Source organism: Myxine glutinosa, chromosome 7, assembly GCF_964187855.1.
Source record: "Myxine glutinosa chromosome 7, kmMyxGlut1.1, whole genome shotgun sequence".
In the NCBI taxonomy this organism is placed as follows: Eukaryota; Metazoa; Chordata; class Myxini; order Myxiniformes; family Myxinidae; genus Myxine; species Myxine glutinosa.
Genome location: NC_136267.1, coordinates 172,249,832 through 172,269,347, shown reverse-complemented (window position 1 = coordinate 172,269,347; position 19,516 = coordinate 172,249,832). Strand labels below are relative to the sequence as shown.

General features: G+C 42.0%; 1 protein-coding gene across 4 annotated transcripts in view; it reads right to left on the bottom strand.

Annotated features, from left to right (window-relative positions):
- The window catches only part of LOC137431840 (diacylglycerol kinase beta), a 199,824-nt gene that overhangs the window by 129,608 nt on the left and 50,700 nt on the right, over positions 1-19,516 (bottom strand). For all 4 annotated transcript variants that reach the window (XM_078782564.1, XM_078782565.1, XM_078782563.1 and 1 more), the window contains exons 4-7: positions 17,377-17,451; positions 13,700-13,819; positions 13,300-13,417; positions 7,649-7,737 (exon numbers count right to left, since the gene is read on the bottom strand). In XM_078782564.1, the coding sequence (XP_078638690.1) occupies positions 7,649-7,737; positions 13,300-13,417; positions 13,700-13,819; positions 17,377-17,451 (402 nt within the window). The remainder of the gene's footprint in view (positions 1-7,648; positions 7,738-13,299; positions 13,418-13,699; positions 13,820-17,376; positions 17,452-19,516) is intronic.

The window sequence follows — 19,516 nt, the reverse complement described above, 5'->3', positions numbered from 1 at the left end:
CATTTTCACCATCATCAACCTATCACTCACTCTAGTCACACTCACCACACTGTCTACAAACTCCTCAGAAAACAGGACACCAACACCATTCACGCCCTCCGGGCACCCTTGCCACACAAACTTGTATTTCTGTCCCTGCCTACCCTTCACCATTCTCACACCACTTCCCTTCCATCTCGTCTCTTGCACACAACATATGTCCACTCTTCTTCTGACCAATACTTCCACCACTTCTCCTGATCTCCCTGTCATTGTCCCTACATTCCATGTCCCAAACCTCAGAAACCGATCTCCACTTCGGGCTGCACCCTGCCCATATGTACTTGTAATTGTCATGGTTCTCTTTTTGAGGCAATGTTTTTATAGATGCCTAGATACACCCACACACCAAATTAGAAGTTGCTACTTCGCTTATTTTTCAAGATATGCAGGTTGCAAGGTTCAGACATACATGGTGGCGGCCATCTTGGATTTTGCCGTGGCGACCCAATTTTCAATAGCTGGCGCATGCACAGATGGGTTGCACTGCGATGCCACTGAAAAGCGACTGAGAAAACCGCGCATGCGCAGATCGCGGACATGATTCATTTCGATTTATATCTTTATTTAATTTCCGAAAAGACGTCTGAATTCGAAAATCGCGTGATGACGTCACGACGTAAATGCATCTCTTCATATAACTTCAGATCGGCTGGATGGATTGTGACGAAATAAACGGCATCGTGTAGGGCATTTATTTGCGCAAATTTCAAGACCAATTACGACCATGACAGCCATTTCCTTCTCGCACAGCACCTTACGTAATATGTGGATGGATGTTTGCATATGCGCAAATGGGCCATTGTATTTTCGTGTATTACGTACGCGCCTTGATGGGCTTACTTTCAGTGAAATACGATCGAGTTAAAAATAGTCAGAATTTGAGCAAATCTGTTTCATTCGTTTGTTAATATGCCTCAGCTATTGACAAAGCTGCAATTATAATTTTTTTTGCGGTTCAAATGACCGCGGGAGATCGCGTTATCGTGAGCACGTATGGAAAGACAAAATGGTGTGTTTCTTCTTCTTTCAACAATAAAGACTTATAGCTTCGCGACCGTACATCCAATCATCTTGAAATTTTGCACACTTGTTACTCTTCATGACTTCTACTACAGTATGAAGTTTCACGTCGATCAATAAAGCGATTCAAGAGATATCCATTTTTAAAAAACAAATCCTTTAATTAACGATATCTGCCAAACCACGTGACCTATCGCAAATTCTAAAATGACATTTTAGTAGACTGACATGCTGAACAGACCTGTGAAGTTTCTCCTCGATTGGATCAAAAATGAGGGAGGAGCTAGGTTTTAAAGGTTCATGCTTAAAACGTCATAACTCTGAAACCATGTGTCGGATGATGTCGTGCTCGCTGACTTTTTTGTTCGTCATGAGTATGCGATGCCGCTTGCAAAGTTTGGCCTCGATCTGTTCAGCCGTTGCAGAGAAAAAGCGGTTTTCGTGTTTTCACGAAAAACAATATGGCTGCCGAACCACGTGACCTACGACGTCATATTTACCATTAAAATATTTTACAGACCGAGTCCCTCCTATGGTGAAAATTTTATCTCAATCGGCCCTATTATTGCAGAGAAAAAGTTTTTTAAAGGAAATTAAAACTTAAAATGGCAATAGCACTCACTGTGAGACGTGGCCTGGCAGGACAAAATGGTGCGTTTCTTCTTCTTTCAACAATAAAGACTTATAGCTTCGCGAGCGTATATCCAATCATCTTGAAATTTTGCACACTTGTTACTCTTCATGACTTCTACTAGAGTATGAAGTTTCACGTCGATCAATAAAGCGATTCAAGAGATATCCATTAAAAAAAAAATCGTTTAATTAACGATATCTGCCAAACCACGTGACCTATCGCAAATTCTAAAATGACATTTTAGTAGACTGACATGCTGAACAGAGCTGTGAATTTTCTCCTCGATTGGATCAAAAATGAGGGAGGAGCTAGGTTTTAAAGGTTCATGCTTAAAAACGTCATAACTCTGAAACCATGTGTCGGATGATGTCGTGCTCGCTGACTTTTTTGTTCGTCATGGGTATGCGATTCTGCTTGCAAAGTTTGGCCTCGATCTGTTCAGCCGTTGCAGAGAAAAATGGATTTTCGTGTTTTCACGAAAAACAAGATGGCGGCCGAACCACGTGACCTACGATGTCATAATTACCATTAAAATATTCTACAGACCGAGTCCCTCCTATGGTGAAAATTTTATCTCAATCGGCCCTATTATTGCAGAGAAAATGCTTTTTAAAGGAAATTAAAACTGAAAATGGCAAAAGCACTGGGAGATGTGGCCTGGGAGGACAAAATCATGTGTTTCTTCTTCTTTCAACAATAAAGACTTTAGCTTCGCGACCGTACATCCCATCATCTTGAAATTTTGCACACTTGTTCCACCCGATGAGAGCTACATTGTATTAAAAATTCAAGTCGATCCATGCAGTAGTTCAAGAGTTACAAGCTTTTTAAAATTTAACTTCCATTATTTATTGCGGCCAAACCATGTGACTTAAAAAAACGTCTCAAGTAACGATTAAACATCCCCCCATGAGGAACATTTGTGTAAAGTTTCCACTCGATACATCCACAAATTATGGAGGTGATTCCATTTCTAGTTTGAGATTTTAAAACGTCATAACTCTGAAACCACGTGTCGGATGACGTCGTGCTCGCTGACTTTTTTGTTTGTCATGGGTATCCGAATACGCATGCCAAGTTTGGGCTCGATCCGTTCAGCCGTTGCGGAGAAAAAGGTTTTTTTGTGTTTTTTCACGGAAAACAAGATGGCGGCCGAACCATGTGACGTATGACTTCGAAAATTTTCGCATTCTGAGTTTTTTTACACTAAGCATCTTGGGGAAAAATCTCTTTTTCGGGGGAGAAAAACTGTGTTTGACGAATTCTAACCTCTTAACGTTAGCATTTTTGATATACTCAATACACATGTTTTTTGTTCCCATTGCAGAGTTCTTTAGAATGAGCCATTCCTCAAATTTTTCCATTGAGCCGTTTCGGAGATACAGAGGGGCAAAGTTGAAGGTGTTTTACAAGATGGCGCCCATACCACGTGACCTATGACGTCATCATTAGCATTTAAAAATTCTACGAGCCTAGCCGATCATTTGATGAAAATTTCCTGTCAATCCGTCCAGCGGTTGCTGAGAAACTTAATTATGAAGTTTTCGGAGGTGCAAAATAGCGTGGAAGAATAATAAGAAAAACTCTAGCAGTAATAATATAGGTTACTCTCCATTTCATGGAGAGTAAACCTAATAAGAAAAACTCTAGCAGTAATAATAGGTTACTCTCCATTTCATGGAGAGTATTTCATGGAGAGTAAACCTAATAAATACATGTAATTTGCATAAATTAGCAAAATACATGAAGGCATGATATGATTAAGTGGCACCTATCAAAAAATTAAAGCTATCTAGATCAAGAAAGCCCCTGGAGAAAGCTTGGTGCTTTTGTCCGCTCTGTTCCCATAACTGGAAAATGTCTAAACTGTCTGACTATCTGGTGTTCTGTCAACCAAGTCCAGGTGTGAAAAATAGCTTTTACCTTAAGTGCTTATTGTTAACCCTGAGCAGCGGAACCGAAAATGAGGTTAAGGAATTGGTTCACTTATGTCTGTCTGTCCTTCTGTCTACAAATGTCAGTTTATGATCGAGGAACAACTTGATTTCAATTGAGCGTTACATTTTCAACATGAATCAGAACATGAATCGAAAAACAAACCTGTTTACAAAAACGAAAAACTTTGGCTCTCAATTCGTCCCTATTGCGCATGCGCAGAGAGGAGTGAGATAATATTTTTACTCTGTCTGCCTGTCTGGCAGTCAAACAAAATTGAAAATCATTCCAAACCAGAAACTTACTGTTTTTAAGGATGTCATAAAGGACACAAACAACAGGCACAAGAAACTAATGTAACGTGTTAAATGACGTGGTGTGTACGACACTGCATCAACAGCGGTAAACTTCCGGAATTGTTTTTTATACGACTGTTAAAATCTTTATTTAATTTCATTTAAATTATATACTTGAACACTGGAGAACACAATTCGCCTTTTTGTCACTTTCAAAACCCTTCCATTTAGCAGTACTTGAAAGAAATATTACGGTATTTGACATCATCACTACCGATCAAATTTGCCGCTCGTAGACACTGCCCATGTCTTTGTTTCTCAAAACTGCGTGGGGTAAGGTGTTTTAGGAACTCTCCTGTTTAAATACTTGATTGATTGGCTTGATCTTTGATCATCAATTTGGTTTCAGACCACGTCACTCTACTCTGGACATGCTGCTTCTGCTGTCTCAACAATGGATGGAGGTCCTCAATGCCAAACAGAAAATTAGAGCTGTCTCCCTCGACATATCACGTGCCTTTGATACGGTCTGGCACCCCACTCTGCTCACCAAACTCTCCTCCTTTGGTATCCATGGAAATCTCCACGCATGGCTGGTGGACTTCCTCTCGAGTCGTAGTCAACGTGTGGCCCTGAATGGGTTTCTTTCATCTCCTCTTCAGGCTGGAGTTCCCCAAGGCAGTGTTCTGGGCCCTGTGGTTTTTCTGGTCTTCATCAATGATCTCTCTGACTCTCTTGAAAATCCTCTCTATCTCTTTGCTGATGACTCCACTCTCTGCCGCTCCATTCCTCATCCCTCAGATCGGCAGTCTGCAGCCTCCTCACTCTCTGCAGACATGGACAAAATCACTGACTGGGCAAACAAGTGGAACATGTCTTTCAATCCTGACAAATCTCACACTCTTACGATGTCTCTCCGAAAAGACCGACTGGACAACCCTCCCATCCACTTTCTGAATAATCCTCTCCAAGAAGTTCTGTCACTCAAGTTTTTGGGTCTCACTATCTGCCATGATCTTTCCTGGGAAAACCACATTCAAGCTGGCCTCCAAATCCAGTCGCCGACTGGGCATCCTCCATCGTGCGAAGTCCTTCCTTGGCACACCTGAGCTCCTCACCACATACAAGGCTTTCATCCGCAGCTCAATGGAGTACTGCGCTCCCCTCTGGGCTGGTGCTCCTGCCTCACACCTAGCTCGTCTTCACGCTGTTGAAACCAAAGCGTTCAGAATCATTGGAATCTCCCGTGATGAAGCTACCTCCGAGGGCCTTTCACTTACTCACCGCAGGCAGGTTGGTGGTCTTTCTGTCTTCTACCGACTCCTCTCCAACATTGCTCCTCCAGCTCTCTCTGGGCTCTGTCCCACAAATATCCCTACATGTCGCACATGATCTGCCTGCAACCCTCTTATGGTTAAACTGCCAAAATCAAGACTCTCTGCTCAGCTTCACTACTTCATTCCTCTTTTCTCCCACCTCTGGAACAAACTCCCTCACTCTCTTCAATCCCACTCCTCCTTCCAGGTCTTTAAAACAGCTGTTCACCACTATCTCTTATCTTCCCCCATCCAAAACCTTGATCTTTTCTACCCCCGCTAATTTCTACTTTTCTACCCCCATCCAAAACCTTGATCTTTTCTACCCCCGCTAATTTCACCCCAAATCCACTTTTTTGAAATACCAACTTCTTTCCTGGAAGTCCTTGGTGTCCTTGTGTTTATACTTCTCCCACCTCCCCCCCCCCCCCTTCCCACGCCACCTCCCCCCAAGCCCCCTCCCTCCCACACATTCCCGATGTCCCTGCTCTCAAATGTTGTGTTTATGTGCTTCCCCTTCTCTCCCCATCTTGTCTACCTCTCCCCTTTTCATATACTTTGTTTGTTTGTCTGTTTGATTTGTTTGTGTGATAAATGTTAGCTCTTTCACGAGCCTCGATTATGTATTCAAAAAAAAAAAAAAAAACGTTTTCATGATCATATCTGGTCAGAGCTGGTGATTTTTCTTTCACCTTTCGCAGTTTGACTTGTAGCTTTGCCACCTGGAGTTCATGATCTGTCCCACAGTCTGCACCTTATAATTGGCATTGCGTTGGCGGATTGGATACCACTTCTCCATCTTCTGTTGATTACAACGTAGGTAACCTGATTTCGTTGCCCATCAGGTGAAGTCCATGTGTGCAGTCTGCACTTGGCCTGTTTGAACCATGTGTTTGCAATTACCAGACCATTCTGCACACACAACTCCAGCATTTGCTCCCCTGGCTCAGTTTGGACACCAAGTCTGTGCTTTCCTGCAAATCCCTAATCCTCCTGCTTCTCCAATTTTTGCATTTCAGTCTAGCATAATATTTAAAACATCTCCTTTAGGTACCCATTCTGCCAGTTCGTGCAACTTTCCATAAAACACTTGCCAAACAATATAGGGAAATAAGCTATTATACTGGCAATACAACTTGCGGGTTTGGCAACATTTTCACCATTGCTTCATTCTGAAATTCATTCATTCATGTGCAGCAATCGTCTCCAGTTTTGCATCTTTGATGGAGGGTGATGGTAGTAGGGTGGAAGCGTGGCACAGCTGTACCGCAGATGCAGTACCACCTGGAGATTAGAGGAACAATTTCAAATATAGCCAGAGCGCCTGCGATGACGTGCCTCTTCTTCGTCAAAGACATGGCTCATTTTCGTCAAAGTGGTTTATCTAAAGTCCACCAACAACTATTGCTGGAAAAGGGGTCCTCTACGTCAACCTCAACATCCTCCCGATGGATGTCGCGCATATTGCTGCATTACCTTCGCATCATTGATGAATCCAGCAGAGTTTAAAGGAGGTTTAAGATTCAAACCCAAGTTAGGTAGCCCTTAAGGTGAGTGGACACATACATCTAAGTTATTCTATCAGCCCATAATGTCAAATGAAAGTGGCAGATCAAACTGGCATTCTTCATCGTCGTCTCGTCAGCGTAGAAAGAGTTGTCCATTGCTGCTTCTTGTCACCATTGATCATGACCGAACCTGATTTGTGTTTGAAGGTATTTTGGCACAGACATGGGAAGACTGCATAACATGCGGCTATTGACACAAGTCATTCATTTCATTTCGAAAATAGTCTTTCATAGATGACCGGGGTCACCCCCTTCCACACTTTTCTCCTTGAACCATCTATCAATCATTGTTTGAACTAATCCTCCTGCTCCAAATAAATAACCAAACCATTTGCTTTTCCTGAATGTATGAAATAACGAAAATGATCGGAAATGCTAAACTAAAGTGAAATAAGAACATGAAGAAATAAAAGTCTCACACCCACAGGTAACGGTAAAATGCAATCAGAATCAAACACACTTGCCATTGCAGTGCCAGGAAACTGTTAAAGGAAATTAAAAAACAAGCCGATAATTGTGACTATTTCATAATGAGAGACACACAGGAAAAAATTAAATCCATTTTCATTGGACTTGCAATATAATATAATACTGGTGCATCAACAAGAGGTTGATGGATGGGGTAGTGATTGGTTTGGATAACACAGAGTCAGGAGTTAGTGGAGGAATAGCTTAGCAAAAAGCAAGTCATGATGACTTGGAACCAGCACAAAGGAACCCGGACATTTTGATTTTGGAGCAGCACATGGCAGGAAGTGCATCTTACTTCAAATAAGGAAAGCTGAGTTCAAAATAGAATGACAGGAAATGAGCAATTATAAATAGGAGGGAACTCACTGTGCCCGTTTTCTTGGACTTCGCATATGTGCTGATGCACGTATCTGGAGCTTTTCCCACACATCTCTCATGCACAGTGTATTTGCAAACTGAAATTATAATAAAACAGAAGAGACAATAATTCTCTCTCACTTCCTCCTTCTACTCTACTCTACTCTACTCTACTCTACTCTACTCTCTCTCTCTCTCTCTCTCTCTCTCTCTCTCTCTATATATATATATATATATATATATATATATATATATATATATATATATATATATATATATATATATATATATATATATATATATATACACTACCGGTCAAAAGTTTTAGAACACCTCAATTTTTTCCAGTTTTTATTGAAATTTACGCAGTTTAATGTCTCAATGTACTCTGAAATTAAGCACAGAACAAATAAACAATTGGAGATAAAAAGAAATAATAGAATCATTTTGTTTAACAAAATTTAATTTAAATTTTTGACTCAGCAAAGTAGCCACCTTTTGCAGATATAACCGCGGAACACACTCGTGGCATTCTTTCTACAATGGAAATCAAATATTGTTCGGGAAGTTCTTCCCAACACTGTTGCAGAAGTTCCCACAAATGTGTTGCACTTGGAGTTTGCTTTGCTTTCACCCTTCTGTCCAGTTCAGCCCAAACCAGCTCGATGGGGTTTAAGTCTGGAGACTGTGCTGGCCATTCCATGATTTGAAGCCTACCGTCTTGTTCTTTTCCTCTAAGGTAGTTTTGACATAGCCGGGAGGTGTGTTTATGGTCATTATCTTGCTGTAGCATCAACCCCTGACCAACTAGGCGTATACCAGAGTGTATTGCATGGCGCTGCAAAAGGCTGTGGTCGCCCTTTTGGTTCAGGGTGCGAGTCACTCTGTGCACATCACCGACTCTGGATCCAGCAAAAGAGCCCCAGACCATCATGCTTCCTCCTCCATGTTTGACAGTTGGTGTCACACACTGAGGAACCATCTTTTCGCCTACTTGACGGCGTACAAAAACCCTGCGTGATGAACCAAAGATTTCAAATTTTGATTCATCGGTCCATAAGACCTTCTTCCAGTCTTCACTAGTCCACTGGTGGTGCTTCATGGCCCAGGCAAGCCTCTTTTTCTTATTCTGCCATCTTAGCAATGGCTTTCTTACTGCCACTCGACCTGTCAAACCTGCAGCTCGAAGTCTTCTCTTCACAGTTGAAACTGAGACTTCCTTACTTCGACCAGAGTTAAGATGTGCTTGAAGCTGTTGTCCTGTGAGCCGCCTGTCACGCAAGCTGTTGACTCTCAGAAACTTGTCTTCTGATTCTGTTGTAGCTTTGGGTCTGCCAGACCTCTTCCTGTCAGAGTTTCCTCCAGTTTCCAATATACTACTTCCTGCAGTGCAATATTGTCCAAATAAGGCTTCAGAGGGTATAATAACAGTCTGTTCCAATACTGCTTTTATACAGACAGGGGGTTTGTAATCAAGTAATCAGCAGAGGTTGGTACACCTGTAGGAATTGTTTGCATCAACTTTCAAAGCTTAATTTACTTACATTGCTGCAGAACAGTTGTGAGTTGTTAACCCATTACTTGTTCCCCGAAGAAGGCCTTTTTTACAATTTAGCTGTGCAATTTACATTATTTTCCCATTTTTGCTCACCTAAACTTTTTTTTTTTTTACCTCAAGCAGTTTACTGCTTATCTTTGTACCATTTCAGGTTATTCACTGGACTTGAATTGCTTAAATTTCAATAAAAACTGGAAAAATTGAGGTGTTCTAAAACTTTTGACTGGTCGTGTATATATACAGTGCGTATCAAAAAAAAGGTAATCTGAATTCAAGGGGTTAATATGCAAAGGTTATTTATTTTGACAATTTACATGTGATTTACTAATTAAGAGGAGATCCTCAGCTTTCCATTGATACCTTCCATGCATCATTTCTGTCACACATGACCGAGTACATGTTCATTGAAAATGACAAGTTAAAATAGCATTTTTACAAGTTTGGCTAATCGATGCAAGTCAGGATAATTGGTGCAAAATGAACGTCAGATGTGAACTTTTCTCAGGAATGATTGGCCTTTATGCACCCACACCGTCAACATGTCCACCTCCCCTTTTAACACAAAGCTCACAGCGGCGGAGCATGCCCTGAACAGCGTGTCTCACCATAGCCGGGTCATTGCGCAAAGCATCCACTTCATGTCGAATACGACCCTGCAATTCGTCAAGATCAAGGGGAGGAGTTACGAACACCTTGTTCTTTAAATGTCCCAAAAGGAAATAATCACATGGTGTGAGGTCAGGTGATCTTGGCGGCCATTCCACTGCATGGTTGAGGGCGATGACTCGGTCTCAAAAGAGTTCCCTCAGTCGATCTCGGACAGCGATAAGACGATGTGCTGGGGCGCCATCTTGGGCCCACCTTAGATATCTGAATACACCACAAACCTGTCGCTCAAATTTCTCCTCCAGCTGCAGTAAAACTTCATCATTGATTATCTGCAGATACCTGTTACCATTGACATTCCCTTGAAAGAAAAATGGTCCGATCACTTGACCACTTCCACAAAGTCCCAACCAAACAGTGCACTTTTGTCGATTCATGTTGGTGTCAAAATTAAATTCCGGGGGTTGTCCTGTTGGTGCATATTCAAGAACATTATGGGTATTGACCTTGTTGTCCATGGCGAAAGCAGCTTCGTCGCCGATAACGAGATACCGCAGGAAATTGACATCTGCTTCGCAACGTGCTATCAACCATCTGGCAAGCACCAGCCTCTTGGCAAAATCCCCTGGCGTAAGTTGATGCCGGATGTGAATCCGATATGGATATTGGTGGAGGTCCAGTCTTGTGATTCGGTTGAATGTTGCCGAAGGCAATCCCGTCCCATTTCGTCTTGCGCTGGCATCCCGAGGATGCTCTAAAACTTGCTGCCTTACTGCTGCAATGTTCATTTCCGATCGCCCAGTGCGCCACCGACCAGAATTCTCCTTGTTGCGGTTGAGGCCAGTGCCATGCTCTTGGTATTTTCGAACATTCGCCCAGATGGTTTTGGCAGCTGGAGGCTCCCGTTCTGGGAAACGTTCCCTGAACGCATCACAAGTTTGCTGCAAACTTCCAGTTTGGTGAAAGGTTGTAACCACAAAGGTCCACTGTTCAGTCATAAGTTGAACCATCTTTTCAATGACTCAAACTGTCTCTAAACCCATACACTGTAGGCCCATCTTAAATACCCATCTTAAACAAAGGATGACGCAACCGACGATTACCAGACCAGCTTAACAATTTTACATAATCAACTTGGCAGTCGACAATTAATGCGTCCATTTAAAACTGTCTTGCTCGGCAAACTTGTAAAAATGCCATTTGAACTTGTCATTTTCAATGAACATGTACTCGGTCATGTGTGACAGCAATGATGCATGAAAGGCATCAATGGAAAGCTGAGGATCTCCTCATAATTGGTAAACCACATGTAAATTGTCAAACTAAATAACCTTTCCATATTAACCCCTTGAATTTGGATTACCTTTTTTTTGATACGCACTGTATATACACACACACAGTGCATTCAGAAAGTATTCAGACCCCTTCACTTTTTTCACATTTGGTTATGTTGCAGCCTTATGCTGAAATCATTTAAATTCATTTTTTCCCTCATCAATCTTCACTCAATACCCTATAATAACAAAGAGAAAACAGGATTTTATAAAGTTTTTCAAATTTATTAAAAAGAAAAAACTGAAATATCACATTGACATCAGTATTCAGACCCTTAACTCAGTACTTAGTTGAAGCACATTTGGCAGCGATTACAGCCTCGAGTCTTCTTGGGTATGATGCGCCAAGCTTTGCACACCTGGATTTGGGGATTTTCTGCTATTGTTCTCTGCAGATACTCTCAAGCTCTGTCAGGTTGGATGGGGACCGTCGGTGGACAGCCATTTTCAGATCTCTCCAGAGGTGTTCGATTGGGTTCAAGTCAGGACTCCGGCTGGGCCACTCAAGGACCTTCACAGAGTTGTCCCTAAGCCACTCCTGTGTTGTCTTGGCTGTGTGCTTAGGGTCATTGTCCTGTTGGAAGGTGAACCTTCGGCCCAGTCTGAGGTCCTGAGAGCTCTGTTTCAGGTTTTCATTAAGGATATCTCTGTACTTTGCTCCGTTCATTGTTCCCTCAACCCTGACCAGTCCCCCAGTCCCTGCTGCTGAAAAACACCCCCACAGCATGATGCTGCCACCACCATGCTTCACCGTTGGGATCGTATTGGGCAGTTGATGAGCGGTGCCTGGTTTCCTCCAGACATGATGCTTCGAATTGAGGCCAAACAGTTCAATCTTGGTTTCATCAGACCACAGAATCTTGTTTCTCACAGTCTGCGAGTGCTTTAGGTGCTTTTTTGCAAACTCCAAGCGGGCTTTCATGTCTCTTTCACTGAGGAAAGGCTTCCGTCTGGCCACTCTGCCATAAAGCCCAGATCGGTGGAGTGTTGCAGTGATGGTTGTCCTTCTGGAAGTTTCTCCCATCTCCACACAGGATCTCGGGAGCTCAGCCAGAGTGACCATCGGGTTCTTGGTCACCTCTCTTACCAAGGCCCTTCTCCCCCGATTGCTCGGTTTGGCTGGGCGGCCAGCTCTAGGAAGAGTCCTGGTTGTTCCAAACTTCTTCCATTTAAGAATTATGGAGGCCACTGTGCTCTTGGGAACCTTCAATGCAGCAGAATTTTGTTGTAGGCTTCCCCAGATCTGTGCCTCGACACAATCCTGTCTCTGAGCTCTGCAGGCAGTTCCTTCCACCTCATGGCTTGGTTTTTGCTCTGATATGCATTGTCAGCTGTGAGACCTTATATAGACAGGTGGGTGCCTTTCCAAAGCATGTCCAATCAATTGAATTTACCACAGGTGAACTACAATCAAGGTGTATAAACATCTCAAAGATGATCAAGAGAAATGGGAGGCACCGGAGCTAAATTTCAAGTGTCATAGCAAAGGGTCTGAATACTTATGTCAATGTGATATTTCAGTTTTTCTTTTTGATAAATTTGCAAAACTTTCTAAAATCCTGTTTTCTCTTTGTCATTATGGGGTATTGAGTGTAGATTGATGAGGGGAAAAATGAATTTAAACGATTTCAGCATAAGGCTGCAACATAACAAAATGTGAAAAAAGCGAAGGGGTCTGAATACTTTATGAATGCACTGTATGGATGGATCAATGTTATTCATTCTAATGCTATTCAACTCATTTGCTCTCTTCCTCACCTTCACAAAGTCAATGTCTCCAATCAAAAACGTTATAATTGCAGAGGGAGTTTATTAAATTTATAAAGGAAGTAGCACATGAAGCATAAAACTGGTAAAAAAATATATTTTTTTAACTTTGGGATGCAAACAGGTTCCCTCTTGTTTCCGCATCTGACATATCACCTTTAAAACACTTCAGTCATGTCGGAGAAGTAAATCATCTTTTGCAACACACACTTTGGATCTTTTCACATGTAACATCAATTTGATTGTTTTGACCTGGGCCGACAATGATCATCTGCTCTTATTGTTGAAATTTGTCCATTCTTCAGGCCCCTAGTTCCACTTTGTCTATCACACCACGTGGTGACTTCAAAATTGTCTCATACGAGATTACAAAAGGAAAAGGAATGTGCTCTCACAAGTGCAGCAAAGGCCTTGTTTCCCAAGTCCGATAAGCAGTGTTTTGCACAGGTTGCAATAAGCTGGCTTGTTGAAGTGTTTCAGCCGCCACATGTGTTTCCCATCATCTTTTACATCCTGCAGACCAGATGTACACAGCCTGCTTACTTTAAAAGGCAGATGCTCAATAAGCTGAACCAAACACTTATGATATTCCAATATAAACAAAAAAAAAATTATATGCAATATTCTTTCCAAAAGCAAAAATCAGGAATATGACAATAAAATTTACTGGAGTAATGTCCAGCTATTAGTTTTATAGCATTTCAGGTAAAGTAGGCCAAGGAAGAATTAGATAAGTAACTTGAAAAACACCATCAGAATGCTGTGGTGATGAAACGCACAACTACAGTGACTCACTGCCTCCAGTCCCAATAGCACAAGGAGAGGGATTGTTGTCATCCCTCCCTGGATCCACTCCTGTAAGGATACTGTACCGTCGTTGTCATAGTCTATCTCCTGCATCATCTCGCGGAGTATCTGTGCCGCACACGCACAAACTTCACTTAGGTCTCAATAGATATGTAAAAGACTCAGAATGTGAGGCTTAAATTATAGATCTGAGTTTGTTAAGCAGATGGTATAATCTACAGCCAATCAATAAAGAGGGAGAATTGCTTTGCAATACATGCCCACTCCCAAGATTCAGTTCAATATGTGAAAGGGTAACGGGAAAAGGTATGGAAAACTGATCAATGTATAATATGTGATATTCTCCAAGTCAAGAAATGGCATATCTCCCTGAAAAATCGGCAAAACGCCCCGAAACTCAAATTTGTTCTGTATCTTATCATAATAAATCTCATGATCCCTCCAACTCTCTGGAAAATCCTCTCTATCTCTTTGCTGATGACTCCACTCTCTGCCACTTCAAAGTGCCGACTGGGCATCCTCCGTCATGCAAAGTCCTTCCTTGGCACCTCTGAGGTGATTGTGATCTGATCGTGATCGTGATCGTGATCTGAGGTGATCGTGAGGTGAGGTGATCTGGTGTTGGGCTAGCGGCTAGGGTGCCGGCTTAGGATCCTTGGATCCTGGGTTCGAATCCCGGTCAATCGCTGAATTAACGCCAGGGGGGTTGACTCAGCCTGCTCAGCCTGACATCCTTCCGAGGTCGGCTAATTGAGTACCAATTCACTGGTAATTCCCTGTTTGTCGTTAAAGGCGGCAAAAAGGGTTGGCGTCAGGAAGGGCATCCGGCCGTAAAACATTGCTTCAAAAAGGGGACTAAAAAACAACAACAACCATGGTTCCCGAAAAAGGCCAACCCCCGCTTTGCGGGGAAAAATGGCCTCTAAAGGTGGTTTTTTTTATTTATCTTATCATAATAAAGACATGTACCAGGTTTCAGTTCAATATGTTAATGAAAATGGGAAAAAAAAGTCTGGGAAATAACAGGTGGGATCGACAGACGGACAGACAGGCTGAGAGCAAACATATAGTTCTCTCCGGTGAAACCAGTCGGGGACTAATAAAGACACTGCTATCCAGTGGGTGGATAATCGGCAGAGGCCTATAGGCCTGATGTGTTCAGCCCACCAAAAAAACAAGATGGTGGCCATATTATTTTGTGTTGGAGCGATAGTGGGTGGAGTCAAATGACAATTGTGGGTGGAGTCCTGCAGCTGTCTGACAAATGGTTGCACATTTCAAAAATCGACCCCAACAAGAACCACACCAACAACAAGAACAACAACCATGTGGGGATCTTGCAGACCTGCAATGTGTCGCAGGTAAAAAGAAAGAGGAAGGACATCTTAGACTTAGACTGTGGAAATTATAGAGAGATCAAATTGATGGAGCATGATATGAAGGTACTGGAGAGAATTGTAGACCGAAGGCTAAAGGAGATTGTGAAGACAGAGCAGATGCAGTTCATGCAAAGAGGAGGAACATTGGATGGGACCTCCATCATGACACAGATTCAGGAAGAGATGCTGGAAGAGAATAAGGTGTCCTGCGCATTCATAGATCTAGAGAAGGCTTACGATAGGATTCCAAGGTAAGTGGTGTATTGGTATTTGAGGAAAAAGGGTGTGCCAAACATCATGATGGAAATGTATGTGGGAGCCAATGCTATGGTCAGGACAACAAATGGGGAATCACAATATTTTAGAGTGGAGGTTGATCTACACCAGGGTTCTGCACCAAGTCCCTTGATTTTGGTAACGGTGATGGACGTGCTGAGTGACAGCATCAAAGATAGAATGAACATCATCTGTGGGAGCTCCTGTTCACAAACAACTTCATCATAACAGCAGAATGGAAGGAAGAGCTGCAAAGTAGAGTGTTGGAATGGCAATAGAGCTTAGAGAGACAGGGATTGAAGGTTAACACCCGACAGACAAAAGTAAAGGTGTGTTGTCAGACTCGAGCAGAGAGGGTCAAGATTGTAGATGAAGGGGTAGATATCTGACAAAAAAAAAAAAAAACACCTTTAGAGGCCATTTTTCCCCGCAAAGCGGGGGTTGGCCTTTTTCGGGAACCGTGGTTGTTGTTGTTTTTCGGTCCCCTATTTGAAGCAATGTTTTACGGCCGGATGCCCTTCCTGACGCCAACCCTTTTTGCCGCCTTTAACGACAAACAGGGAATTACCAGTGAACTGGTACTCAATTAGCCGACCTCGGAAGGATGACAGGCTGAGTCAACCCCCCTGGCGTTAATTCAGCAATCGACCGGGATTCGAACCCAGGATCCTTGGATCCTAAGCCGGCACCCTAGCCGCTAGCCCAACACCAGATATCTGACACAAGTTGACAAATTCAAATATCTTGGTCCAACACTAAATGAAGGAGGAGGTTGTGAAGCAGAAATCCAGGATAGAGTAAAGTCAGCATGTGCAAAATAGGAAGTGGTTAGTCAGGTTGTCTGTGATAGAAAGATACCGAGAACATTGAAGGTTGAAATCTACAAGACAGTCATAATGTATAGTGAAGAAACATGGGCTTTGGGAAAAATGGAAGAGGAGTTACTGGAGAGGACAGAGTTGAGAATGCTTTGGTGGAAACTCAGAGTATCACTCAAAGAGATTTTGAGGAATGAGATCCGGAAGAGAGGTGGAGTTGCGCGTAAGTATCACAGAAAGTATTAGAGAGACGAAGTTATGGTGGTTTGGACTAGTGATGAGAATACAGGAAGAGGAAACAAGTAATAAAGCATGGATGGAGCCAATTTGATCGGATTTGAAATTTCATTTTTCTTATCCATTGATCAATAATAACACAATGACGACACCATTGAAAGATAGCCGGAGGAAGACATCTAAACAAACAACATTTGAGATTAAATGATGAGTCTATATTTGAGGTATTTTGTATAAACTGTATTCTATGTAAAACAGTAAACACATAAAATGTATCACTAATCAAAACAATTAAATAAATGAATGGTGTTTGCCAAATGCAAATTGGTGTCATCCTTGTTTTTGACTTGACAAACTTCTCCAAAGAGATCATTTGTTGCTTGGCAGAAGGGGGATGTCTGAAGAGAGGCACACTAACATGATAACCTCATGGAATATCCATGATGGTCTCAGACGTTTAATTAATTGCAGAGACAAAAAAAGTACGAAGCACAATAAATCAATACATACTTTCACCAGTTGAATTTCATGAATGAATGAATGAATGATCGTTTTAAGGCCATTTTCCCCGCTAGAGTGGGGGTTAGCCTTGCGGGCCCCATGACAATCATGATTCCCTGTTTGAGGCAATGTTTTTATGGCCGGATGCCCTTCCTGGCGCCAACCCTTGGTCACGCTCTTACGATGCGCAAGGATACGGTGTACCTATTCTAAATCGGGGTACACACCGGGATCATTCATCCCAGCAAGCTGGTTCTCAATTTGCCGATCTCGGAAGGATAACAGGCTGAGTCAACCCCCCTGGCGTTAATTCAGCGATCGACCGGGATTCGAACCCAGGATCCGAGGATCCCAAGCCGGCACCCTAACCGCTAAGCCAACATCATCAAAACGAAGAATATTTCCCATATACCACAAGAAGACCCCTCTCACCCCACTTCCATGTGTCACTTACTGGCTTGAGTTCCGTTACATCCCACGTCAGGTATTCAGCAACACGCATCATCTGTGAAATGATCCTGTCCACCTCCTACAAGGACACAATATGGAAGTGCACTCATTTGAATGCACACAGAATATAAACAAAAAAGAACAAGGCAAAATTTAAGCATTTTGTTGGTACCTGTTATACTAATGCATGTGATACACAGTCATACAATTGCATATATATATATATATATATATATATATATATATATATATATATATATATATATATATATATATATATATATACTAGCTTGGCTCGGCTCGCTGCGCCCGCCTCACCACGCGTCGTTACTGAGGAATGGCTTATTTTAGCTGAGGATAATGACTGTACATGACTTGCTGTGTTGACATGATTTACACCAATCATAATACAAACAATTATTTTGCACAAATTTATTTGTAGTGTTTGTGATATTACATTTTTATAGGCAATTTAGTTTGAAGATTTATGTTGAAAAAATATATATAATTCAAAAAAAGAACCCCTCAGCACATACATACGGGAGGGGTAGGTGCAGACTGAAAGTTTGGGATGATTACACCTCACCACCACATAATTCATAACACCTCACCACCAAGTAATTCAAAACACCTCACCACCACATAATTTAAAACACCTCACCACCACGTAATTCAAAACACCTCACCACCACCAAATTTAAAACACCTCACCACCACATAAATAAAAACACTTCACCACCATGTCATTTAAAAACACCTCACCACCACATAATTCAAAATACCTCACCACCACGTGATTCAAAACCACCACCACCACGTAATTCAAAACACCTCACGACTGAGTCATTCAAAACACCTCATCACCAACTAATTCAAAACACCTCATCACCAACTAATTCAAAACACCTCACCACCAAGTAATTCAAAACACCTCATCACCAACTAATTCAAAACACCTCACCACCACATCATTTAAAACACCTCACCACCAAGTAATTCAAAACACCTCATCACCAACTAATTCAAAACACCTCACCACCACATAATAAAAAATACCTCACCACCACATAATTAAAAACACCTCACCACCACGTCATTTAAAAACACCTCACCACCACATAATTCAAAATACCTCACCACCACGTGATTCAAAACACCTCACCCCCACCAAATTTAAAACACCTCACCACTACGTAATCCAAAACACCTCACCCCCATGTAATTCAAAACCACCACCACGTAATTCAAAACACCCCACCACCACATAATTTAAAACACCTCACCACCAAGTAATTCAAAACACCTCATCACCAACTAATTCAAAACACCTCGCCACCACATAATTAAAAACACCTCACCACCACATCATTTAAAAACACCTCACAACCACATAATTCAAAATACCTCACCACCACATGATTCAAAACCACCACCACGTTATTAAAAACACTTCACAACCACAGAACCAAAAGTTTCAGGGAGTAGTTCAGTGACAACAGACACTGCCCAGATATGTCGATATATAGATAAATGACTGTACCTGAGTTGCTGTTTTGTCATGGTTTACACCAATCATAATTCAAACAATCATAATGCACAAATGTATTTGTAATATACGTGATATCACATTTTATAAACAAATGAAGTTGAAAACTTAAGTTGAAAAAAAAAAATTCCCCAAAAAATTCCCAAAAACAAAAAATAAATTAGAAATTTTTTCAAAGTAAATACCATTAGGACATATCGACGGGAGAGATAGGTGCATACCAGAAGTTTGGTACGATTTCACAAAAGTTTGAGGGAGTTTGAGGGAGTGCAACCCTCTTATGGTCAAACTGCCAAAATCAAGACTCTCTGCTCACCTTCACTCCTTCATTCCTCTTTTCTCCCGCCTCTGGAACAAACTCCCTCACTCTCTTCAATCCCACTCCACCCTCCAGGTCTTTAAAACAGCTGTTCACCACCATCTCTTATCTTCCCCCATCCAAAACCTTGATCTTTTCTACCCCCGCTAATTTCACCCCAATTCCACTTTTTTGAAATACCAACTTCTGTCCTGGAAGTCCTTGGTGTCCTTGTGTTTTATACTTCTCCCTCCCCACCCCCCCCCCCCCCTTCCCACGCCTCCTCCCCCCAAGCCCTCT